Source organism: Corvus hawaiiensis, chromosome 1 (assembly GCF_020740725.1).
Source record: "Corvus hawaiiensis isolate bCorHaw1 chromosome 1, bCorHaw1.pri.cur, whole genome shotgun sequence".
In the NCBI taxonomy this organism is placed as follows: Eukaryota; Metazoa; Chordata; class Aves; order Passeriformes; family Corvidae; genus Corvus; species Corvus hawaiiensis.
The window spans coordinates 34,631,646-34,657,355 of record NC_063213.1 but is presented as its reverse complement, the minus strand read 5'-3'; the positions used below and the strand labels follow the sequence as shown (position 1 = coordinate 34,657,355).

Sequence of the window (25,710 nt, the reverse complement as noted above, 5' to 3'; positions counted from 1 at the left end):
GGTACCTGGAGTCTGTGGAAGCAAGCAAACAGCCCCAGGTAAACAGATTTCACCTTGTGTGTTTTATTACATTACTTCAAATATCAAATTGCATAGCTTAACAGCTGGAGTTACTAGAAACAGGGAAGAGTTGAGTGCTGGCTCTTATTTGGTCTAGTGTTTCATAGTACAAGTCAAGCAGCTGAGTGTGGCGAGAGGAACAAAGCTGAATTCCTTGGGTGAGACCTTTCCCTCTGCAGTGGAAGGGGAAGCAGGCTGCTGCGGTCGCTTTCAGCATCTTGAGCCAGGAGTCTGTACAGCCAAGGCCTGCTCTGATCTGCTGGCAAACTGCTGCCTGGAGTGGAAGTGCCGAGAGTGTTGCTCCCACAGAGCTGGTGACAGCTGCACAGTGCAGATGTGCAGTCTGTGGCTGAGCCAGCAGTCTCAGAACCACTTTGTCCCCTTCCAGTCACACAGATGCTGCCTAAGGGAAGCCCACTTCCACCCAGGTCTGAACACTAAGGACACGTGAAAAAGGCTTTGAGCCATTGAACCTGCTGATCTTTTCACCCACCCTTAGTGATGGGGCACCGCTGAGGGGAGCTGAGGCAAGAAGCTGTTGGTCCTTTTTGAAGCCCAGAAGAGCTCTGGGGCTGGCAGGCCTAGCACACAGTGGAGTTGCCTCACATCTGGCTAGACCCTGCCGCATGCTGAGGAACCTGCCAAAGCAAAGCAGGGAAAGATGGTGCCTCAGAGGCCTGCAGCAAGAAAGCTCCAGGCTAGGAAGGGGAACTGTGCCATAGTGGGATCAAAGAGGTAAATTATTCTTCACTCCCCCCACACTAAAGTGGCTGTGCAAAAATCCAGGGCTATTTCTTAACACACAAATATACTTTGTGATCTGAAATAATTTGACACAGAGTGAATTAAAAGTTTACTTTAATTTTGAACCATTTTATAACTGCATTTTTCTCATGAAGCATCTGTGTCACAGCAGGCTACAATAACTTTGGGATAAAAGGCAACTGGTAAACTGTCCAATACAAGGTTCCAAATAAACAGTTCTTACTGGCCCCTACCCAGACATATCCCAGATAAAGTTTTTGATCAAAAACATGAAATAGATCCACCTGCTTATTTTAAGCATATTAAAAAGGAAACTAATTGGACCATTTCTATTTGTCTAGTTTTTTATACAAAAAGGCTACACAATGTTACACTTTATTCAGAATACAGTTAGAGCGATTATGAATTAGTGTTCTACACCTTTACTCAATCCTTAAAAATTAGAAACTGCTGTAGCATATTCACTATAACTTAATACTACGAGAGACTTTAAAAAAAACTAACAACAATTACTGCAAAAAGAAAGGCTACTTCCAAAGCAAGCAAGGTCAGTACCATTACAGAGATTTAAAAAAAATAATAAATTTTTAACAAGCAAGGCTAGGGTTTGATAAATTCCATCTTGCAATTCATTCTTGTGCATTCTTCATTTCTTGAATCACTCCCAAAATCCATTTGTATTATTACTCCTCGACCAAAAAGGACCAGAACAAAAAGTTTACTTCAATTGTTCCCATAGGAAACTCAGCTTGGTTAGTGTGTCAGGCACTTTCTGAGATACTAGCCCACCCCTCGAGCCCTCTCAGCAACTCTACAGGCCAATCAATGCAAGTTCACTCAGATGATACAGCTGCAAAGAGAAAAAACACAGGTGTCAGTGCTCCCGAGTTGTAAAGGGCTGTTGTAACACAAAGACTGCATGAAGCCGGTGCACAAGACATTACAGTTAATTACTTCCACACTTCACAGCAGAAGTCAGTTTGGAGTGTGCTGATTGTGTGTTTCCAGAGCATTTATTCATTATTCTGGCACACTGGGACCCAATTGAGCCAATCCCTCCCTGCCAACCAAGTCCTCAGTCCAGTCAGCTGTTTTTCTCTTTTTGTTTTGTTTTTAAATTCAAGGTTGGAGCTTCTTACCTAAAGGATGATTTACAGGTCAGTATCGAACCAGGCCAACTGATTACTGTCACCTGGAGGCAGCCCATCCATAAGATCCTGGGCATGGCCAAGATCTGGCAGACCATCAACTGGGTAGTCAGCACCAGGGTGGTGGCCACCCATTTCATGTTCCATCATAGGGTCCATACCCAAGGCATCCTGACCGTATCCGCCAGAGTGGAAAGAACGGTAGCTAGGATCTAAGAAAGTTAAAGGTGGCAGAGGGAAAAAAAGCATAATGTTAACAGATGTTAGATGCATCAGAAGCTGCAAGTATCAGTGTGTGAGGAGATCGTGTAGCCATCTAATTGTTTTCTAGTTCAGCCAAGTTCAACACAATCTGGTGCCTGCCCTTAACGGCTATTCCATTGTTCGGAACAGCCTTCCAGTAGGATTCTGCAGACAAAGCACACTGCAGTCAGAAGCACGAGCAGATTCCAGCCAAGCCATTAGTCTGCACAATCAACACTACTAAAATTCAACAATACTGCAGCAAAACCAGGCTCCAAGACTGTAGACTTGCTTCTGAAAGACTAGTCAAAAATAGCTCAGAATCCTTAGGGATAGGCTTGCGTTCAAATCTATAGACACTTACAGACTAACGCATTCAATACCAGCTTTGTTGTTTTAAAGAAAAACTGCACTGTTGGAATTGTCAAGTCCATTTGTAAGGAATGTAAAAGATTTGTGGAAACAACAGCTCAGCAGGAGGTGTTCCCACAGGACTCAGACAAGAGACACTGGTTTTGCATGTTCATACAGCTCCCATTTCAGTGCTGCCAGTGGTGCTGCAGAAACTGGTTATTTGAACTGGCCGTTCCCCATCTGCCTGTCAGTTTGCAATACCTTGCTGAAGAGTAAATTCACTCTTCACTCATTTGCAGTTCTCCTTTAAAATCTATGACTTGACTTCATCCAGTTTAAAGTTTAGTCAACAGGAACAGAAGACACATACCATCTGGGCGGTATCCAAGAGGCTCTCCCTGGGCACCAATATCCAGTCCGAGATCCGCTGTCTATGTGCACACAAAGAATTACAAAACAGATTTAACATCAGGTCTTTTGCCCAGCACTGTAATTGTGAGTTTAAAAAGTTGTGAAGCTTGCCCCAGATCCCTTTGAACAACTCCTCTGCAGTGAGCACTGCAGCCAACATAAAATGCCTTTTTAGCTAAGTATCTGCATCCAACATGCAATTCCACAGATCACTGGAAAGAGGGTTCTGTCTGGGAATGAAAAAGATGGGGTAGGTCTAGGAACACTTCTCAGGTACACCTGTCCAGATCCTGCAAGTCAGATATTCCCAAGCCAGCAACAAAGCTTTTAAAGGAACCTCTCCCATTTGTTCAATCACAGAAGTAACTGCCTGCCTGCAGAGCAACTGCCTAACTCCAATCTCAAAGAGATACTGCATTTTAGCTCCCCCCCCCCCCCCCCCCCCCCCGCACATTCTCGTGGTAGATACAGATTTTAGGAAAACAGAAAAGTAAGCACTGAAATACTACAAATCAAAGGCTACTGCCCTTTATGGAGTAGATACCTACAAGATAAGACAAGCTAGGCTCCTAAATCTTAAGAATTTGTGGGAAGACAAAGAATTAGTGAAGCCTTCCCTGTATCCCATGCACACAGATTGACTTCAGTCTCAATTCACTGTGTAGCCCCTTAAACATGAAAAAAAGGCCATGTGTGATAATGAGTCTGCAAACATATTCAAGTCTGAAATCTCAGTTCTCAGAAAGGTTGCATTTCCAGCCCAAGACTACTAATCCTGCATTGTTGGCTTGATAGAAGCCTCACAAGATACATTTTATATTTATGCTTCCCTCATATCACTCGTGTTTCTATTTTTGCACCCAGAGTTCATTAGGTTTTGACAAGCAACACAGAAAAGTACAAAGTTCTTATATACAGCTTTGCACACTAGCAAACATAATGAGCTTTACACACTTCAGCAGCAGCAGAGAACAGACTCTTCCTCTCTGCCAGGGAAAAAGCAGCTTGAAGGCTACTTACTGCAGGTTTGCTGCCCCTGAACTCAGAGAGAGAGTAAAGAAGGTACAGCCACCACAAAGCTATGTAAAGCTGGGCCTGTATCACTGATGGCATTTACACTTCTCTGGTGGAAGAAGGAAGGACATAGAAGCGAGATCTCCCCAGGGAACTGTTAACACAGAAGACAGAACCCACCTCATTCCAAGCCATTGGCTCGGTCCGGAACAGGGAGCTTGTCAATTCAACCGAAAGTCGCTTCTTATAGTCCTGTGGTTTGTCCTCAGACATTCTGAACAGCACTGCAGCTGCGTAGGTTGCTGCCCAAAGGAAGAGTGATTTTAGTAGAGGTCAAGACTTCTATCAGCTCTTCTAACACAAGTATGAAACCGGCCTTAAGTTCACTTACCAACACCCTCATTCCTAGAATGAAGCAGTTCTGTTAAAGGAGCAGTTGCACCTTCAGCTTCGATTGCTTCAGCTGCCTCCTTGTCTTGAGCCAGTTCACAAAGCACACCAGCAGCTACTCTCTGGATATTCTCGATGGGAGAGTACAACAACTGCAACCAAAACACGAGGGTTCTTTAGCTCCTCCACTTGAAACGAGCTCTTCAGCACACTCTGACTTAGCAGTTCTATCCAGAAAGTGCAAGAGCTATTTTGCTTCTTTTCCTAATATGTACTACAGTGCTGTCTTGAGCTCTTACTTACCTGCACAAATAGTGGAATGGTATTTAGACCCCTGATTACGATTCGATTATGAACATCACGTGCAAGAATGTGCAGGGCTCCAGTGCAACCCTCGACGATTTCTTCCATACGCACACCCTCCTAGTTATGGAGAGAAAAGGCGTTTCTGAATTTGAGATACTGTGTGCTCTCAAGTTCTTAAGTGACTGTCAAAAACTCAATCAGCAGTTTCAGCTAATCAACCAAACCTGTCCCCTGCACATACCCCCTTCCCCACCAAGTGCTGGCCTTCAAACCCCTGCTGGGAGTCAGCCCAGTTTACCCACCCAAATTCAGTATGTGACACATCTCAGTGGAACACCTCAGTGGTTGTTATTATGAACTTCACCTCTGGTAACACCATCTCTTTCTATAACCTGCATTAGCCTGGCAGTTACTGAGCTGGAAAAAGCAGTTGCCAGTAACAAAGAGGACCCTTCCTGCCTCTGCACAAATTAACTACAGCCTGTACTAGTAGATGCTGCTTCCATTTGCTGTGCTAAGCAAACTTCCCCTTTGTTAATGTGTTTAACAGGATAAAAATAATCAAATTGAGACTGATCTTGTCACACTGACCTGAACAGGTAATGAGTATGGAGCCTGCACAACTTCTCAATACTTCTACAGCACCCTTGCAAATATGCAGTAAGATGTGATAGCATTCTTAAACCTATTCTTCTGAGAAGGATAAGGGAGCTCTCATTTCTTGGTAGAGAATTACTTGTAAGGCAGTACCAGTATTTCTGTGAGCTATAACGTTCAGAATTAAATGCTCAAGAGGTTCTTATTAAAATAAGAACCAAAGTTTTGGCATTCTTATTTATTTAAGAAAAATCTCAGGTCTGCCAAGACAGAGCTATATGCACACAGAGAATAACATGAACTAGAGCAAATAAGACGACAGTTCTTTAGCCCAAGCACTGCTGGGCTGAGGTGCACTGACAAACGAGGAGTTGGAGAGAACTTTTAGAGATGCAGTGCCAGGAGAGGGCACTTACCACAAACTGCTGTTGTGTCCCACCCATGGAAGTGCGTCGCTGGGTATCCTGGTGTGCTCTAACCAGCAACTGCACTAGCCTTGGAATAGCACCTTGTTCACGCAGCGGGGCATGGTTTGCAGGACACAGAGCCAGGTTGCGGATCAAGCCAACAGTAGCCTGCAGGTAAGGAACAGGTGGGGAATGAGAGCACGAGGGGAGTGCTTACTGTTAGTGACTTTTTTTAATCAGTTCATCTCAAATGTTTAAATCTCTAAGAAAAAACATGAAGTTGCTCAACTGAAGCAACTTCTCCATCAGACAAACTGCACCCCCAACACCTTGGAAACAAAGTATTTTTCACTTTTAAAGTTGCATTTTAAAAAACAACAGTTTTCAGTTTCTGCTCTGGCAGCTTTTAATCATTTACCTTGATCAAAGGCCAGTGTGAGGGTGGATGCAACAGCTTTACCACCACTGGGAGTCCATAATGGAGGCGAACTGCATTTTGAGCCATCTCTGCTTCTTGGTGTCTGCTGGTGAGGTGACGGAGCGCACAGATTGCGGGTTCCGTGATGTCTTCCCTGTCTCCAGCCCGGAGAACTGTGCGCACAAGAGCCTCGATGCCACCAACCTGGCACACCATCATCTTGTTCTTGTAGTTGTTGCAGGTAAGGTTAGAAAGGATGCCAGCAGCACAAGTCACAACATTAATATCATCTGATCCTAAAAGCTGAACTAGAGTTCCTAGAAGGCCTTCCATGCCCTCCTGCAGAAAAAGAGGGAAGAAAAAGTTAAGTCTTCTCTTCCACTATATTGACTTTTGAAGTCAACAGAAGAGCCTCAGAAGAGCCCTTTACCTGCTTTGTTGCAGCATCTGACAGATTTCTCAGAGTCCAGAGACAGTTCTGGACAAGACGCTGGCTTGGATCTGTGAGGTGGAGCCCCAAAGCTTGCATCCCACCTGGAAGATGGTACAGATTTGACACCATTACTCAGATTCGACACTGTATTCTGATGCTCATCTTGTGAGCAGTGAGATCCTTCTCTTCCTTAAAGTCTGAGTGCAAAATCTCACAAGCTTTTGGATCCTTCTTGCTGTTAATATCACAATATGGCTGGGCCCTAGCCCTTCTTCACATAGGAAAATAATAAGCCCTTGAAATTCCCTATGTGACACTGGGCCTTTTAAATGTGTGCATGTTCTCAGGGATGCATCCTGACAACACTCAGCCACTAATGCCACCCAGTTAACAACACAGTGGAGTTACTTAAAACAGCCATCTTTTTATACTTCTGTATACAAAAGGCTTCCAAACCTGGTTATGGACTTAAGGACCAACCCGAGTTCATTTTTTCATGCTGGCAATTTCTGTTCTTGGTGGAATGAATTGATCCCAAAGTACTACGTAGATGTTTAAGTTAGCATGAGTACAATGTACTTACCAGCCTCAACAATAGCAGGTTTGTTGCTGGAGCAGACTGACAACACCTTCAGCACCCTACTTGTGGTCCACAATAGTTTCTCGTAAGTATAGGTCCTCATTATGTTTACTAAAGCCTGGGGTCCACCACTTGCCAGAATAATCAGCTGAAAGACAGCAAAAATAATATTTGTCTGTCACTTCCTACGCACGTCAGCAGGTAGTAAATGTTGCTGGCTTACACCCCTCATGGTTACAGCTCCCTAAAAAAAACATTCCCATCTGCTTATGTGGACTCTTAAGTTCTTAAATTCTCCCTAGAAGCACAGCAGCATTTCTGCAAGATAATTCCTGTATCCCTCCCCTTTTGCAAGGTCAGGACTGGCAAAAGCCAGTGGCACATGGCTGGAGATTCAGAGTCAGGAGGTCAGTACACAAGAACTGTCGGGCCATTCATTACATGCTTGCTCATTTTAAGTACTTCAGCATCAAAGGCACCTACCTTACTTTCTTGATTGCCATATGCTAAAATCTGAAGGCAGTCTGTTGTGATGGCCAAGAATTTGACATTTGTCTTGTTGAGCAAAGCCACCATTTTCTGCAGCCCACCAGCGAGACGGACAGCCATCTTGGCTCCTTCCTGATGTAACAGGAGATTGTGAAGAGTTGTAATGGCATAGAACAGCACAGAGTCCACCGGGGACCTAAAGAAGGGAAAATCCTCATGAGCACCTGGCTCCTAGCACACCCAACTGCAAAACACAAGTACTGCCTCAGTAGTGCACATACCCCAGCATTTTAACCAAAGCAGGGATGCCTCCTGATTTGAAGATTGCCAGCAAGCCTTCACGGTGATGTGAGAGGTTGTGTAGCGTCCCTGCAGTACACCGGGCTGTCTCCACGTCGTTTGTGTTTTGCATGGTACGTACAATGGCAGACACCATCTGAGGAGATCTCATAATGGCATGGCGGGACGCTTCCTTTTTGGACAGCTGATGAACCATAACTGCAGCCTTGTTCACCACCACCTAACACAAGTGTTTGAATAAAGCTTTTAGTTTTAAGGCCATTGAAGATGCTCCAAAAGCAAGCTTTACCCAGGCAAAGAAAACACTTACCTGGTCCTCATCGTTCAACAGTTTGGTCAGTTCTGGGATTGCACGAGTTGCAAGTTCAGCATCATCTTGGTAGTTTATCAAATTAACAACAGCATGTTTTAACATCTGGGATGGCTCAGCCAGGCGCTGCACATTAGTTGGATGAGCTGCATCAAACTGCGTGGATGGGATTTGCATTCCTTCATCCAGTGTTTCAGGGAACATAGCTGCACGCACCCTCTGAGCTCTAGTCATTGCATACTGGCCATCAATATCTGAAAACAAAGCAAGTCATAGTAACCTCAGACTAGGAATAAAAAGCTCATCATCCAGATTGGCAATAACTGTGTTGTTAGGTTTCTGTATTGTTGAACTGCATGTCCAAGCAAACCGGTGTAATAGGAAAGGCCTTACCTGCAACTTGCTCCTGGGTGAAGGACTGAGAGAACCCCTGCTCCCACTCGTACAGCACTTGTGTTGTGTCCACATCTTCTTCTTCAGGATTTCCCTTGCCACTCAAGGAGGGAGCAGTTGTTGTGGCACCAGAATGGATACCAGAGTCCAGATATGACTGCTGTTGCCAATGACTGACTGCTGCTTTTCTGTCTGGCTCCATTGCCATATCCAGCTCCATCAAGTCAGCTGTAAAAAACCATTGGTGAACAATTAAGTTTAGTTCAATTACTCCAGCATGTATTAATCCTACTAGAGATGACACAGATTTTAAATTAAAATGAATTGTTATAAACAACTACCTCAACCCAGCACTGCAAGTGAGCAGCAATTTTAAACTGAGGCTTTACACTGAACCAGTGCAGACATGTAAACCTGAGGAACAGGCAGAACAATCACTGCTATTGTGGCTGTCCTGACCTACTGCTTAAAGGTTCCCTTTTCCACATGCCGTGGTTATGTACTTGACGGTACTTAAGGGACCCAAAATGCTTACAAGAAACTTGTCTGAAGGTTTGATTTCCAGTGTAAACTATTAATTACTCTAATATAGCAGATGTTATTCAATCCAAGTGACTTTGAAAAGTTAAAAAAAAAGGAATAAGGAGTCTTCTAGATTCTAGTAACAGAAATTGCAACGCATTATGTACCTTGAGTTGCCATGTTCCTTGTTATGCTCCCAGAACTCTTTCCTGCGCCCTTTCAGAGATCCTAAAAAAGAGCAAGGTTAGAACTTATTAGACACTAATCATACTAGTAAGACAGGATTTCACATTAAGAACACTAGAATTGCAAACTAAGGCTTGGCACATCTTGCCATTTCATTACTACAGTGAGTATACTCAAATGCTAATTAGTAAAGCCCCATGGACAGACATGCATAAGAACATGATGTATCACCCAGACTTCTTCTGTCAGGTTATACGTAAGATATTCTCTTAGAGCTGCAAGAGAACAAGAATTGAAGGCTGACCATGACAGAGCTAATTTTTTACTCCTCTATCTTTGCTTAAGATGAAGTCCAGACATTAAATTCCAGAGTTTGGAAATGCCACAAAGACAATGGCTAAATGTCAGACTTCCTCATTTCTCTCAAAGATTAACTACTTAGAAGATACTAGAAAAACTGTTTGATACAGGGCTACGACTGAATTTTCATGGGGAAAGCTGAAATGACCATGTAAGGCAAGCTGCTATTATTTCAGTGGCACAAAGAGTACCTAAAGAATTGTAATTGTAACCTCCTAGTTTACTCCCTTCCTGTACCATAAGAATAAAGGTTTCTTCCTACACAAAGCTCTTCCTTGAAGTTAAAACTAAAAATTGAACCAGCTTTATAAAAAAAAAAAACAAAAAAACAAACCTGTCCTTCAGTTGCACACACATTGATCCACCAAACTAATTTTTATTTTTTGCACAGAAAGTCAAGATAATTGGGGGCAGGAGGCTGAAATATGATCAAATGACCTATCCAAATTTTCAGTATGCACCTCCAATTGATATCACCAAGCAGTATGATAGTATTTGTACCATAAATCTGTAGCTGTCTCTTCACTAACCCAGAAAGAGAAATTTGAGGCTACAGCTCCAGAATGGGTCACTTTTATTTCATTTGCTCCCCTTCCCCCCTCTGTCCCACAGTCCCACACTGTTTCCAGCACAGACAGAGCTGGTGACAGCCTATTCTGGGAGCCAGCCAAGCAGAAACATTCATAGTGGTAGCTTGTGCAGGGAGCAAAACCATCTCTTGCAACAATCAGCTTTCAATGTGCCATCATTAGGTGTTAGAGCTGTGCCGACCAAAACATTCCGGCACAATGAAGTAAAGGCAAGGCACTAATCCCTGAAAGGACAGGTCTGCAGTGCTGCACCAGGAGAACAAAGTCCACCTGACGCTGTATTTGTGTAAAGGCAGATTTCCCAGTTTAAGTTTCCTTCAGGAGTACTTTTTTGAAAATCATAATTAAACAGAGGACAGGCCTGCAGTTAAAAAGTCTCACTGGATAGGTGGCACAAACTTGTATTTCACTGACTCTGAGCCAGCTGCAAGATACTCCAACACCCCAAGCAATCTTGTTGCTTTGCTTTACAAATGCCAGTGCTGTTTGTCCTGACTCTGCACTCCCACTTTTGGCAGCAACCGTTCCCTGGCTCTTTTAAAATAGACAGTAGATCTGCATCTGCAGCAGATAAGCAGCATTAAGCTGATATAAGACATTACACAACATACAATAAAAGCATCCTGCTGTGCAGCTGGAAACTCTAAACTGGTCCTACTCCACAGCATGGAAGAGACAGGTCAACTCAGAGTCTGTCCTTGACAATGTGCATAGAGGATGTGCTGACAACAGACAGTCCCTCCCTTACCACTGGATTCTTCCATACTGTTAGGCGTTTGAGAGTAGCAGTGGCAAGTGGAAGGAAAAGCTTAAATCATGCTGTCAGTTCACCATTGATTAAAAAATTCTAATGAGTAGCTAAGCTGAGGAAGTGCCTATACAGAAGCTTGATAGTTCTCTGCAGGTCTTCTGCATTACACTGCGAATTCCACTAACACCTTCCAAACAGAAAGAAGGGAATAGCACTAACAGTAAAATTTGTATCCTTGCTCCCTGTAGTCCTCACTCTAAGTGAAATGTGACACTGCCAATAAAAAATTTGGCATATTCTAGCTGCCATAAGAAGTTTTCAATATGCTTAGCACAAAAAAGATCTATTTTTATCATAACTTTGCCATCTCCTCCCATCAGGACTATGCTAAAAAAAGGATCACCAAACTAGTTTTGAAGTCAACTGGTTCATCTACCAGTATGTTAAGAGCAGTGACTATGCTTTGAGACATTTACTACCACCTGAGATTCCTATTTGCAGTAAGGGGCTTGGGAACACTTAAAATTTTCTCCACCGTTGAATTCTGCACCAGTGAAGGCAACTGGCTTATAGCACCTGCACTCTGAAATTGCTGTTTCCATTTCAGCAACCTGAAGAGATCAGAAGAGCAGCTCTACCATTAGGTAAAATCCAACAGACCAGAGTAGCCACTGAACTGCAGCACTATTCCAAAATAACACTGACAAACATCTACAAAACAGCAATGAAGAAATACTATGTGTTCAGAAATACATTACCAGTCAGACATTCAGTCTTTGGAATGCTGACCCTAGATCAGCCTGCTAACTCCATCTGCAAGTTCCAACATCCCGATCTGCACTTCATACACCTGTAGCCCCCCAGCAATTCCTGGTAGCTTTTTTTTATTATTATTTACATGGGGAATTGGGTTTAATCCTCGAAGTCCAAACTAACTGCCAAACAAAAGTAGCCAGGGTTTGATTTTAGGTTTTCTGCACTTAAACATTCTCTCATCTTTTCCTTCACATTCTCTTCTAATTTCAACAGGGGGTAAGCTGAGTCCAGGCAAGCTGCTGACTTTGTCTTCCTGTTTGTCACTGTCAAGGTTAACCAACACACCTACAAAGGGAGCGACACCACCAGGCTTAGGTACAAACATCTGTGCTGCTCATTTTCCTGACAAACTGGATCAGTACAAGGTCAGCCAAACACATCTCAGCCATCAGGAAGAGACAGAAGTCCTCAGCATACTTTACAAACAAACTTCAGCATAACAGCAAGCTTCTGCAAGTTTTGCTGTTTTTGAAGACTAGAAGATACTAGGAAATTGGAATTTGGTAAATATCATGTTATATGGTTCACATGGTTGTACTACAAGGAGTTATAGGACTCTTCACTTCTCAAAAATCTCCTCCTGACCTATGAGAGTTATCTACTTGCTTAGCAAGCATCACCAGTTTTGTGTTTAAATGGAGGTTGGAGCTTTTTAGACTATGTATTAAAAAAACTCATGTGAAGAGCAATTCAAGATGTTGCACTAGGCTATATTGCATGGCATCTGTCCCAGTCTAAAAATCTGGGAAAAATGGTTCTGCAAGCTTAGAAGGCACATGAGGCTAATAATTTCAAATTATTACAGAAGACAATTCAAATTTCTTGATTTTCAAAAGGAATGTAAGAAGTATAATGTATTATTTCTGATCATGTATTTTTATTAGATATTAAATTTCTGATTTTGGACAATAGTTCCGCATATGCCAAGAAAATCAACAAGCCTACAGTAGTTCTCAAACCTGAACAATTCTCTTCAGTAAGAGTGACTCAAATTACACCTGATCTGATAAGCAGTTCCCTCCCGATCCCTGCCACCTTTATAAAGCAAGTCAAAGTTTGCAAGTCTGCCATAAATCCTTTGTGTGAGAGTAGTATGTTACTAAAACATGCAGGAGAAATCCAGACTGATCCATCCAAACACCATGAGTTACTGCACACAAACACACCTACTGACCATGTTTTCCTCTTCTACATTTCTGTCTTATCTAGGACAGGCCAAGCAACTGCATCTTTAAACTACCCACCAGCTCTGAATGACACATTTGTTACATAGAACAGGCACATCATCTTCATCTTCTGACAGTTAACAGCAATTAAAAATGTGTATCATCTACACACAAGTGAAGAGAAGTACCTGTACTGGAAAATAGTTTTTCTCCAAGTGCTCTGAAGTTATTCCAACCATTCCCAAGGTGTTAGTGAAAGCATTCTTTGGGTCTGATTTTGTAACTGGTCTTAGCTGCCTGCCTGTTACCTGTATATCTTCTTTATAAAAATCCACAGCCAAAATATACAGGCAACAGCAGGTCCACTGCTAATAACATTGGAGAGCACTCATTTCTGTGACCCAAGTCCTTATGTTTTCAGTTCTTAATGTAGCAGAAGCTTCCTAATTAACCTTAGTTTTCAAGTTGGGAATTTGGAAAATACATCCAATTAAGGAATTAAAAAACAAATCACAACAAAACAACCCTTTTTAATCTTCCCCTGGAAGTTGTTCGCCTGTTTTCTAGAAAACAAAATGTGGGGGAGGAGGAATCATCCAAGTATGACAATACTGACAGTGGAAACATCAGGAAAAAAGCTTTCATGGTATAAAGGCACTTTAGGCAAGAGTGGCTGAACTGTCTCTAAGCAATTTTTGGTCTAACCAAAGCCCCAGATACAAGCTCTTGCAACAGACAGACCTAGTTCTATTGATCTTAGTCTTGTGAAGACATGATCCAAACTGTGGTAAACTTCTAATTATTCCTTATCCAAATGTGGATTAAGTTCTCTCCTCCCATATCCCCTGCAGGTTCTAAAGAAAACTGAGAATTTTTATCTGGCTTTACTGAGCTCTGGTTAAAGTACCTTTGGAGGTAATTTTGGAAGTCCTTCATGTACCACATGCTTCTGTAAGACTGCTAAAAAGTCCTGGAAGGATAGTTTTGGTGTTGTGTGTTTTAAGGAATGTTAGGAGCTTGTGGTAGGAATGACAGCTGGGGTTTAGAATTTTTTGTAAAAAATGAACAGAAGATACTTCTTTTTGAAAATAGGTACAGAATGTGCTCATATTTCACTCTGAAGATCACATTTTTTAAAAAATTTATTTTCCTTGTACAAAGATACCAGAGAGGAGTACAAACAACACATTTCCTGAAATACATTCCCATATCCAGTAAACAAATACTGAGGAGCATTCCCATATTCTGTTTCCAGCATTAGCATTTGCAGTCCTCAGCCACTTTGTCCCCTCTAAAAGAAATAGCTACATACAGTGAGTGTAGATTATTCTGAAGTTAGTTATATGCAAGTATTAGAAGGCCTTGATTACTGGGAAATTAGTCACCCACCAATACTGACTTCTGCACATCAGTGCTTTAAGGACTTTAATGCACCAAAGCTACTATGAAACTCACTGAAAAGTGGCTCTTGAATAATGGTTATGGGCTGCATATTATCACATTAAACAAAGCAAGGTACTACTTGGATGGTTTTAGAGATAGCAAAATTAAGGCTTACCTTATTATCAATACTAGGAACCAGAGTATAAAACTTAATGTATTTTATATTAATGTCAGGCTTCCTTCTGGTTTTAACAGGGTGATTTTTAATAGTGGGTAAAAATGTCTTCAGGTGACTTATGACATCTTAACCCAGTGGAAGAAACTTAGTATGGAACACCAAAAGGCAACAAGTCAAACCATGCAGTCTTTTTCCTCTAAAAAGGAAAAATATCCATAGGTTTTCACAGCTTTAAAACTTTTCTACTTTTTTGGGGGTTACACAGTAGAAACATTCATTTATAGCCTTCACTACTACCTCAGAAGAAGTGCCATGGCAAGAGATGAAGTAATATTACTATATTTAACTGTTGTGCCAAGTAGTAACTTAAACTATTTCAGTAGTTCCACTGAAAACTAAGAGCTACCAGTAATCTTGATCTGAATGCCACAGCATGGGCCCACACTGAAATCCATCTTACTGATCCTGGACTGCAACAGAACAGACTCATTTATAAACTTTTAACTTGTGGCAAAATTGCTCTGGTTGTTTCCTCAAGCAACATTTGCTTAGCTAGCATCCTTCCCTCCAACCACTATGCTGTTCTTGCTTAGTGAAGTATTTCTCCTCTCTCCAGTGATGAGCTCAGTGTCCTGTGTAATCCCTCCAGCTCAAATTTATCCAAGCAGGAACACTTCAGACAAGAGATTCTACTGATGCCTGCAGAAAGTTAGAAGATGCCTTCCAAACAGCAATACATTCTATCTTAGATTTAGCTAACCAGATCATAGTAAATTTGACTCTGAACCCAGAATTTACAATAGTAATGTTAAAACGGTCTTTAAATTCTCTTATTATTAAGACTGAAAGTCTAAGGTTTGTTTTTCCTAACAAATTTCAGGAAATTAAGAAATCTGAATATCTGCTTTACTGACCTCAATGGTTAAAAGGTTCCAATTTCCAAGCCTTAAATATCTTTAATACATGCTGAAAGAGGCAACAAACTAGCTCAGATAATCCACAGATTTAAAGTGGGAGAGGGGTGCAGATCTGCCAAAACTCACTGCAAGTTACCTCTATTTCAGCCACTCTTCTTTGCTGCTTTATTTTCAATTCATTATTTCCTTTTTCCTTCAGGCATCCCAGATTGCTATTACATCAATTGTTCTGGCTTCTCAGCCTTTGTCTTCTGCCTTAGAAATTATCTAAAAATTCCCTTCTTCAACAAAGGCGGACGAACCTCCCTACACTATCTTTTGTAAGGGTTTTTTTCTTGACGCCACTTGCAAAATAACGTGTTGCCTCTTTATTTTCAGTTCTCAGCAATCTAAGACCAAGAGTACAGAGCAGGGTTTCTATTCATGTGCCTATTGGCTAAAGCAAACAATATATAAATATTTCTTTCTTGCTAGACTTCTCCAAGTTGATTACAACTCCTTGATGGCACTGAAATGCAGGCAGTCTACTAATCTTGACTTAAACACTTGGCTAGCAGTATTTAAAAAGAGAACATATTCCTCAAAAAATGTCTAGTGAAGGAAAAGACTTGGGTTGCAAGTTCCAAAAAACATGAGGCTTGTTTTTGAGTCAATACAGTCTTAAGCAAATGTGGCAGAGGAGGAAAAGGGGCCACAAGAACTTTATGACAGCTGTAAGGTTCCAATCTGCCACATTTCACTTCTGGAGCACTACAGAGTGTTCTGATATGACAGGACACTCACCTGTTTTACCTTACCCTTCCTCCTAAAAGGGAAAGCAGGGTAGTAAGGAGCCATACTTCCTACCCAGCTTGTAATGTTCAACAACTCCTAAGTTTCAAGTGCAGCTGAGACTATAACATAAGTGTAGCAAGAGCCACATTTCATTTTGCTCACCTAAAGTACAGAAAGCCACCCAGAACGTGGGTAGTTTTAATCAATTGCTGAAGAGCAGCTTTGCACTGACTGACAGTTCAGGTAACAAAGGGTATCAGAAGTGGGGGTTGGAGATTTCACTGGCAGATGGGTCTCTTCCAGATGCAGCCCCGTCCATGCTGTGCTCCAAGCAACTAACACAGTATGAAGGCACTAACAGCTTGTGCAATTCAGAGTCTTCACAGGTACTAAGGTTTAAGCACCCTTTTAAAAACAACCCATTAGAATTCTCACTAAAGCAAGAGCTAACATTGGTCTGAGAGCCACTGTCAGCCAACAAATACATCAGATAACTAATGTACAAAATTATGAGAACCTTGAAGAGAACTCAGAACAAGCACATCAGGAAAGTTACTAAAAAAGAAATAAAAGATCATCCTGGCACCAACCTGCACTATCATTCTAAAAGATGAACTTTGAAACTGTAGAACCTGCTAGGAAGCCTCCCCAAAAATGAAGCTGGCAATATCATGTAAAGGTTCTCCTTTTGAAAGAAAGGAGATGGACAGTACTTCACTCTTTAGGACAGACATTCTAGAGAAACTTTGGTAGAAATTACAGACTGATGGGACACATGGATATGTCCAAATGCATTTGGTAGCAGTTACCTACCACTATAATTTCTTATCAGCAGTGCCCTACATAATTTGTTTGATGCTGGCCAGAGGCACATGGCTGAGTAAAAGTGTAAAAAAAGCACCTCTTCACATAGTCACACACTCTTAATTAAAATCATACTTATACTGCAGGAGCTGAAATCTCACAGCACTGGATCTTGTCACTTCAGAAATTAAGTGTTTAGATCCACAGCACAGTTATTTTGCTCTTTACCTAGAGAACATTCAAGAGTTACAAGAGATCTGTCAACACAATCCTTTACATTCAAAATCATGGGCAACTATACCAGCAGATTCTAACAAGATCTGCAAACAAAACACTTTCTGCCCTAGGTATTTATTTGTCCTTTCTAGAAATTTCTGGTCATTTCTAAGAGCTATAAGCAGCTGCTGTGTTCAAGTTGACAAATTATCAGGTCATGTTTGAAAGTAATGATTTAAGAGAGCTTTTCATGCGCAAGCATACCATAGCACTAGCAAAAACTTTTACTTTATTAACTGGCAAGATAGATCTTAAGTACCTAAGTATCCTCCTGACTGTCCAAGATAGGAGTTGATGATAATTTTAAACGTTATGACATGAAAACTGCTTCAACTACAACTCTGGTGCTACACATCCAGCTTGAGAACAAAAGTAATGAACTTCCTCACATAATGTACATATCAATCCCTTGACAGCAGTTTGTAGCTCAGTATTAAAGGACTGGTATGACAGTTTCACGTTTATGAACTTACATTAAGTTCATAACAAGATTATCAACCCAATTACTCATATGTCTTAATTGTTTTGACCAACTAAGCACCAGCACCACAAGCAAGTAACCTCAGAACAGTTACTAAGTCACTTCTGTTCAGCAGTGGATTTGAGATCTTTGGGTCACTGGCACACATTTCCCACTAGGGCTTTGTGCAGCATTCACTAAGTTTGAGTATCCTCATGGCTGGGCAAAACATTAAGAGCAGTTTTATTATCACAGCTTAGAGAGCTCCTGCATTTTACTTGTGGGACACAGCTATCTACACTATACGTACTCCCATCTTCCTTGCTTTTGTTTCTATCCAAGGTTTAGTCTGCCAGCAGGACTCACGTAATAAATACGCACTGGTTTACTGCTTTTGGTCCATGTGCCCATACTTATCACTGAGTAAGATGACTGTAGTAGAGCTGGCAGTAGACAGGATCAAAATTTATTCTTTAGCCTTACCTAGTCACATACAAAAAAAAAAAAAAAACAGTTGCCATTGTGATCATTTAGAGGCAACCTATGATAATTCAGACAAGTATTATACCACATTTAACACTCAAAGTTCAGGAACAAAACCACTGCCAGCCCTCAAGTTTCCCTGCCCACACAGTTTTGTGTGTCAAAAAGACAATGGTTCTGCAGTCATTTAACACAACCATGTGCATCACTAACAAAAGACACGGTTACAGAAGTACCTTTCCCTCCTGTTTGTTCATAACTTGAAACGCCCATTTTCACACCAATACAGGAACAACTTAGCAAACATCTCTCTTCCAAACCAGGAAGTATCTACCATAATCCAGTTTCTTCTTAGACTGCAACCACATAGCCAGCCCTGAACTTGGATGTTAAACATTAATCTCCACAGTTTAAGAAACCAGAGTGATTAGTCATAATTACACTGACACTAATGAAATACTTATGAATCTGAAAGTGGCTGTCTTTGCTTGTCTGCCAGAATAACTATGTATTTACAATAAGGCACACCAACACTCCAAAAAGGACTGTTTAAACAACAGACGTGCTAATGAAGTCTGACACTAAAAGATGTTTCTTCAACTCACTCTTAATTAAGGCAAACTGACAAGGCAGCTGCATTTATTAGCACCTTTAGGATGTTAAGATTTCTGGCCACTGGAGGGCACCTGAATTGTTGCCAGGACAATACAGCACTACTTGCTACAGTTGCTGCAGAGTTGGCAAAGTTCTCCAATTTATACAAGTCTATTTAGCACAGTAAGTCAGCCCAGAAATGCTGGTTCCAGCAAATACATGTACAGTGCACACGGTGCATCTGCCAACTCCAGCAAAATCCAGCTAGCTCATACTGTTTTTTAAATGCAGCAACATAGAATACGAGATTAACTCTTTCAACCTTCTAAGTCAGTCCTCAAACATGGTTCCAGAGTTAATTTAGTATTAAGTAACAGAGCAAGCACTTCACTTCTGCAACACTAATCCAGCCAATGTACATTGTTTCCTAAAGTCAACTTGGAACATGAACAAAAAGTTCTTCTGTAAAGCAACATTTGCACCCATACTTGCCAAGGCAACAAAAGCATAGCATGCATTTGTTTTCACATCAGAGTTAACACATTCATGAGGTCAGGCTGAGCTACAGGTATGTATCACCTGCTCACCTCATCTATTTGGTGTTCCACACAGACAGAAATGCCAGAATTAGACTTCCACTAGTTCTCTCCCTTGCACTTGAAGTTACCTGTCAGTGAAAAAAGAAAAGAACAAAATGCCAAAAAACTAAACAACTTTTCTGGCTCCTTTCTTCTCATGAGAAGCAGCACAGGCTACACAGTGCCAGCACAGTTTAACACTTTACCTTCCTGGGCTAAAGCCTGATCACAGACTACAGCAAGTTTTACCTTGGAATCAAGTGCCAGAAATGGATATTAAAAGTTAACCACTGTCAGGCTGCCTTATGATGGCAAGTCTAGCCAATTCAATCGGTGCTTAACTGGAAAATCAGAAATATTGCCATGCCAGGATAATAATTTTATCTAAAGAGACAAGAAGAGTCACACACAATACTTACTGCCAAGGAGTTTGCCATTTCTAGGTTCCCACCCAGTCACCCAGCAAGCCACTGGGCTCAGAGCTTGCAAGTGCACGTTGTGAGAACCCAGGAACAAGTCACAGCTGCCTGCACAGTTTCTCACAGGTTTTATCAGGCTTTGTGAAGTATGATGTTTAAGATAAGTAAGGTCAGTCCTGATTTTCCTGCCATAGTATACAGGCTACCACAGTCACAGAACAAGTTTTGCTGCAGGTAACCGCATGATCACCACAACCCCTGCATTACCAGTTTAACTATGAATTAATGTAAGTGATTTTGATTACTGCTGTATTTGCACACTAGTCTGCCTACTAGACAATACTTTGCAGAAACATCCTTATCCAGAAGTTTCAGACTGCACATTCAGACTTCAGTTTCTGAGACAGAAGCCTCCAATAGCTGTATTTTCTGCTCCATTCCTGCCTCTTCCCTTTCTACCCCTGAAAATACTGCAAAATCAGAACAGTGCTAGTACTAACTTCTTGCCTTAACATCCTCAAAACCTCAAGTTCAACTCTTCAGAACACAGTATTTCAGGATGCTAGTTCAGATGCAGAGCCATGACAGACGGACATCTGCTTCACAAAGAAATCATTTTGTCTGAAGGGCAACCAGGTTTCACAAGCCAGTCACTGACACACCACAGAGCAAAATGCTGGTGTCCATAGTAGACACACACCATGCAAAGAGCCCAGCCTATTTATAGCATAGGCAAGAAAAAGGAAGCTTGTGTTGATAAGGCTGTAACACAGCATTTGAAGAACTGATTTTTTCCTATCAAGTTTTACTTCGTATTAAATCCTCGCTTCTAGAAGCTGTCGTGCATGGCACTGTCCTTTCCAACAAGGTGTTTTTACTTATTTCACCCCTAGATCTTGGGAAATGATCTGCTATATACACCAAAGTGAACATTCCCCTGGATATCAGTTTATACCTAAACAGAAAATACCTGAACTAATAGATGAGCAAATACGACTTTTCTTTAGAACAACCCCAGAACAGTGAGACACTCAGTATGACTTTGTACTAGCAGCTGAATTTAGAGAGTCTCAAACTCTTGCCTGAATACCTAAGCAGCTTCATTTGCAATAGTACCAGCCATTAGACAAATGACACAGTCGTCAGATACCTGCAGCTGTCAGCATCTTTTTATCAAAAGTGCAAGATCAACATTAGGTTCCTGGACTGTTAGGTACTGAAATTCACATTATAACTTGGGCCAATACACACCAGTAAGTTTTGCCACTTAGGCTTTTTTTTGGAGCCTTGCAGTAGTACCTTTATGTCATTCAGAAGCAAAATCATAACTGGAAAGTTGCTCTCTGGTGTGTCTGAACTTAGTATCAAGAAAACCCTGATCCTCCTTCAGCTAGTTTTCTTGTCTTTGCCTTTACTGTAGTCTCAGCACATAAAGATCCTGTTTTACTAAAACCCCTCCTTGATTTCCGTCCCTCGACCTCAGCATACCAGCCCAGCCTCTTTCCATTCACCACTTGCATACTTTGGGGGATGGGAGGACCACAGATGTCTGGAATATAACAGAGTGTCAGAACAATGGCTGCTCCATGAGAAAGAGATCAAGAAGTAGCTGATTACAAAGATCAACACCGCTATTCCTAAAGTCACAAGTTGCCCACGGTACCTTCACACAGTCTGTCCTTTCTTTCCAGAAGGGATAATCTTCAGAGAACGTTTTGTGGAAGAGATACAAAAAGAAACTACCAACGTCCTACATTGAGTTTTACCTAGGGAAGAATTCAAGGTTTTGCTAAATTTAAGAAAACTTGCTGCTCTAGGAGTAGCTAATCACGCACAACAGAGATGAACTAAGCTTTGTTTTCTTAAACAAACAACAAACCACAAAACAACACACCTGGAGCCCCTGTTCCTAGAGGAATGAGAAATAAGTGCCCTAGGTAGTTCTGGGAGTAACCGCAAGTTGATTCCCACACCTCAGGAACGCGTTACTTTGGGAGGCTGGAGCCACCGTGGTCCCCCCAGCCGGCCACGGGAAGCAGCGGGCGCTTCCCCTTGCAGCTTGGGAGCCGCCACACCGCCCGGAGCCCAGTCATTCCCTACAAGACTCTGGTAGGGTGGATGTTAAAAAACTTAATTTGATTGCTCCCAGCTCCGGGGAAGCTTCATTTCGGTGACACCCAGCAGCAGCAGCATAACCTCTCCAGCAAATAGCAATGCCACTAAGACCGAAACCCCACAAGGCAACAGATTAGTTATCTCCCGCTGACTGCAGTGACCGTGATTAATTATATTCGGTACAAATAAACCCGTACCCTGCTCTCTTCCCCCTCCTATCGCCAAAGGGGATCTGCAGCCCACCGGCGAGTTAGTACTCCCCTAAAAAAGGGAAGGGGAAGGGAGGGAGGGAGAACCTTTAAAAAAAAAAAAATAAAGGGTCATTAAAGTACTCCGGGTTCTGCTGCAAACGAGAGCAGAGCCGGGCGCAGGGACTCGCCTTCTCCCGCAGACCAGAGCAGCCACCCCCTCGCCCCAGGACGAGCTTCCCAAGAGACACCTCGGGAGCTGCAGCTGCCGCTCCTGCAGCCACGCAGCTGTCCAGACCTCCCAAAAACAAGAGCCCTCTCTCTCTCTTCCTTTCCTGCTCCCCCACCTCTCTCCCACCCCCGCTCCCCCCCTCCCCCAGCCCCGTCCTTCCCGCCGGGCACACCCTGGACCCCCTCACGGCCGCGGGGGGGGCCGGCGCGGGTTTGCCCCAAGTTCCCGCCGGAGAAAGCGGCACTAACGTTGCAGGAAGGGAGAGCGCAGGGTCCCCCCGGGCTCCGGCGGCGGCTGCTGCTGTTGCTGCCCAGGCGATCCCGGTCCGGTCCGTCTTTCCTTCCTTGTCCCCCCGCCTCCTCCTCCTCTCTCACGGCGGTGCCCCCGCCGCTGGCTCCCGGGTGGCGACCGTACGGGGCGGCGGTGTTTGTGTCCCCCGAGCGCCGCCGCTGCTCCCAGCACCGAACCGAGCGAGAGTCTTAAAATGGCGTCGCTCACAAGGAGGTTCTTATAGCGAGCGGCGGGCCCGGCTGTGTATCCTGCCGCCGCGGCCGGGCCCCGCGCGCGGCATTCCACAGGCGCCGGGCGCTCAGGGCAGGCAGAGGGAGGAGGAGAAATAGTGCCCCGCTCCCAGGGCGGAGGGAGACAGGGAGCGGAGAAGCGGCACGAGCCCAGGGAAGGCTGGGCCGAGCTGGGCAGGGCAGGGCTGGGCAGGGCTGGCCGGGGCGGGGGGAGCCTGGTGGAGATACCTTATTGCGGAGGTGGGAAAGAAGGATCCGAGCTCCCGGTCTAGGGACGAAGTTGGTGCCCTGAGGGGTGTAGAGGCGGCGGGGGAGGGGATGCAACTGAAGGGATCAGCCGGAGTCCCGCTTTGAGAAGGGGAGCGGGGGGGGGGAGGGAGGGGGCAAAAGGCGATTGTGACTCTCTCCCTCCTACTTCCCATCCTGTTTAATTTGGAGTTTCGTTGCCTGGCGATTTTAATTTTTGTTTTTAATTTTTTTTTTCTTTTAACGCACGGCACCAACTGTAGCGAAACTCCGTCCTCCCAAACGCTCGAGTCGCCGAGTCCGGGAGGCGCTCGGGTTGCTGTGGAAAATCGGCCCTGGCGCTGGGATGGGGCAGCCGCCGAGGCCGGCCCGCGGCTCATCCCGGCCCGTCGCTCATCCCGGAGCTCGGGGGAGCCCGGGAAGGTGGCGACGGGCCCCGCTCACGTCGGCGGAAACGCGCTCCCGCTCTGCCCTTGTAAATATTTGTCAGGAAGCAGTTGCCAAAGAAAAGTATCTCGTTATGCAATTTTTTTTTTTTTTTTTTTTTAATGGGAGAAGCGAGCTTCCCCCCCTCTCCCCAACACCTCCTCCTCCCCGCCCGCCCCTCGCTTCTTTAGCGAGTCGTAAAAAACAGGAAAATACGGATTGCACAAGGTTTTTTCGCGGCGTGTGAAGGCACGTCCGTGGCGGCCTCTTCTCGGCATGCTGGGGCTTGCATAGCAGAATGTTTTACAGACTTTTTGCGTGCACCGTCTTGCACTGGCAAAGTCTGTGTTTAACATTCCAGGATGGAAAAATACATTCACACCTCCCTCCGCATGAAATAAGGACCGTATATACCAACGTGGCTATGGAAAACATCCGTTGCCAGCGAAAGATGGATATTATTTGGTTCCCCCCGCAGCATAAATTTGCTTTGGCACGAACTGATGTGGGGGGTTGAATTCTTGTTTTGCTTCGTGCAGCCTCTTGTCCCCCACCAGCCTCCGGTTTCTGCAGTTCTTGCAGCGGGGAGATGCGCGGTTCACAGAGGGGGTACCTTTACGCCCGGCTTTTTCCTCTGGTAATCCTGTTATAACAGGCTCTAAGTTTCTACTTAGGAAGTTGCACTTAAAGATTTGTTTTTTCCTCCGTTGATTTGTCAGTCACAGGTAGTGTTAGACTAAAGGAACTTCTTTCACAGTGCTGCTTGATTTTCACGTAAACTGCTTTCTTTTGAATTTGGAGCTTTTTAAAACAGGGGATTTCTCCTGGACTGGGGCCGGAGGGGTTGGGAGAGTAATGTAAGGCTTACTGCATACAAGAGACAAGGTGGAACTGGAATGGGTGACAGGGGGCCACAATCCAGTGGGGTAAGTGCAGGGGAGGGGTCCCAAGTGTGGGTTAGCTGTCACTACTCATATGACTTTGGAAAGGCAATGGTGTTAAAAAAAAATCGTATTTTCCTCTCTGCTCCCCCTGCCATCTCAGGGCATAGCAATCATCCACCCACCAGCCTCCCTCTGCAGTGGACAACGTCTGGTGCCCACTAGTAAGAAAAAGAAATGTCACCTGGACAACCCTGAAGCTGGAGAATCAAGAAATGAGGCTTTCCTTGTCATGCTGTTTTCTCTTAGGACAGTTGCCCATTTTGACAGTACTGGTCCAAAGAAGGGCAAGAATGAGGGCAGCTGTCGGCAAGAGTTGGCAAAGAAAATTCTGCCAGGTCAGGGCAGTGGACTGTGATTGTTCATCCCCTTCCTGGGGAGTTATTTGGTGCAGCTATGAGCAGAAGGACCTTGTTCTTGACACCAGAAATTTGATCCCATTTAAGATAAGAGCCAGAGAAAGTATTCCTGAAGATTGGCTTGAGCAATAAAAAAAGAGAAAAGTGTGTGGGGGAAGAGTTAATTTCTTTGTCCACCTTCCTTTCTCAGCTGCCTTCTTCCACAACCTTGAGAAAATCTGCTCTGCCTCGGTTTCACCCTCTGTAAAATGGGAATAGTAATACTGACAGACCCCTCCTTTTAGATCCCTGAATCAAAGGTACTATATAAGTTCAAAGTGCTGTTTCTGTAGGGCATTATTGCCAAATTCACTATAAGCAATTCCATTGGGTACTTGATAACAACAGTAGAATCAGCCGAACGCCCTTGATGCATTGCATGGTCCCAGATACCTTTCAGAGCCTCTTTGTGTGCCATCCCACCCCCTGAGGTCTGCAGGGATGGGGCTTTTGGAGCCTGGATTTTGCAGGAGCAGGAGGGGTATGGTCCATGTCTTTGCTTCTGGCCCCTGAACTGTGGACCGCTTTTCTTTTTGACCTGACGAGGACAACTGGAACTAGCCCTTTTAAAAACAGGTTTAAAACATGCAACTTATATATATATATATATATATATATAAATTTCATAAGGCCTTTAGTACTTAATGCTTAACTCTTGTTGATTTTGGGATGCTTTACTTCTGCATGGGTTGTTGTAATTTTAATCTCTATTTGTTTCACTGCAAAGTGGTTAGGATACTTTTGCATCTAGACACATTGCTTATAGAA

General features: G+C 43.4%; 1 protein-coding gene across 3 annotated transcripts; it reads right to left on the bottom strand.

Moving 5' to 3' along the window:
* Positions 1-901: 901 nt before the first annotated feature.
* Positions 902-22,917, bottom strand: CTNNB1 (catenin beta 1). 3 transcript variants are annotated; one of them, XM_048299818.1, is made up of 17 exons: positions 22,659-22,911; positions 19,466-19,545; positions 9,308-9,368; positions 8,619-8,846; positions 8,226-8,479; positions 7,897-8,135; positions 7,610-7,811; positions 7,130-7,274; positions 6,544-6,647; positions 6,114-6,452; positions 5,705-5,863; positions 4,689-4,808; positions 4,387-4,537; positions 4,176-4,297; positions 2,941-3,001; positions 1,965-2,185; positions 902-1,675 (listed from the first exon to the last, which is right to left on the bottom strand). In XM_048299818.1, exons 3-16 carry the CDS (start codon positions 9,318-9,320, stop codon positions 1,977-1,979), a joined length of 2,346 nt encoding a protein of 781 aa, XP_048155775.1. In that variant the 5' UTR covers positions 9,321-9,368; positions 19,466-19,545; positions 22,659-22,911; the 3' UTR covers positions 902-1,675; positions 1,965-1,976. The 3 variants fall into 3 exon arrangements, with proteins under 3 accessions (XP_048155775.1, XP_048155771.1, XP_048155784.1); XM_048299814.1 differs by lacking the exon at positions 19,466-19,545; XM_048299827.1 differs by lacking the exons at positions 1,965-2,185; positions 19,466-19,545 and having other exon boundaries at positions 22,659-22,917.
* Between the last annotated feature and the right edge of the window lie 2,793 nt (positions 22,918-25,710).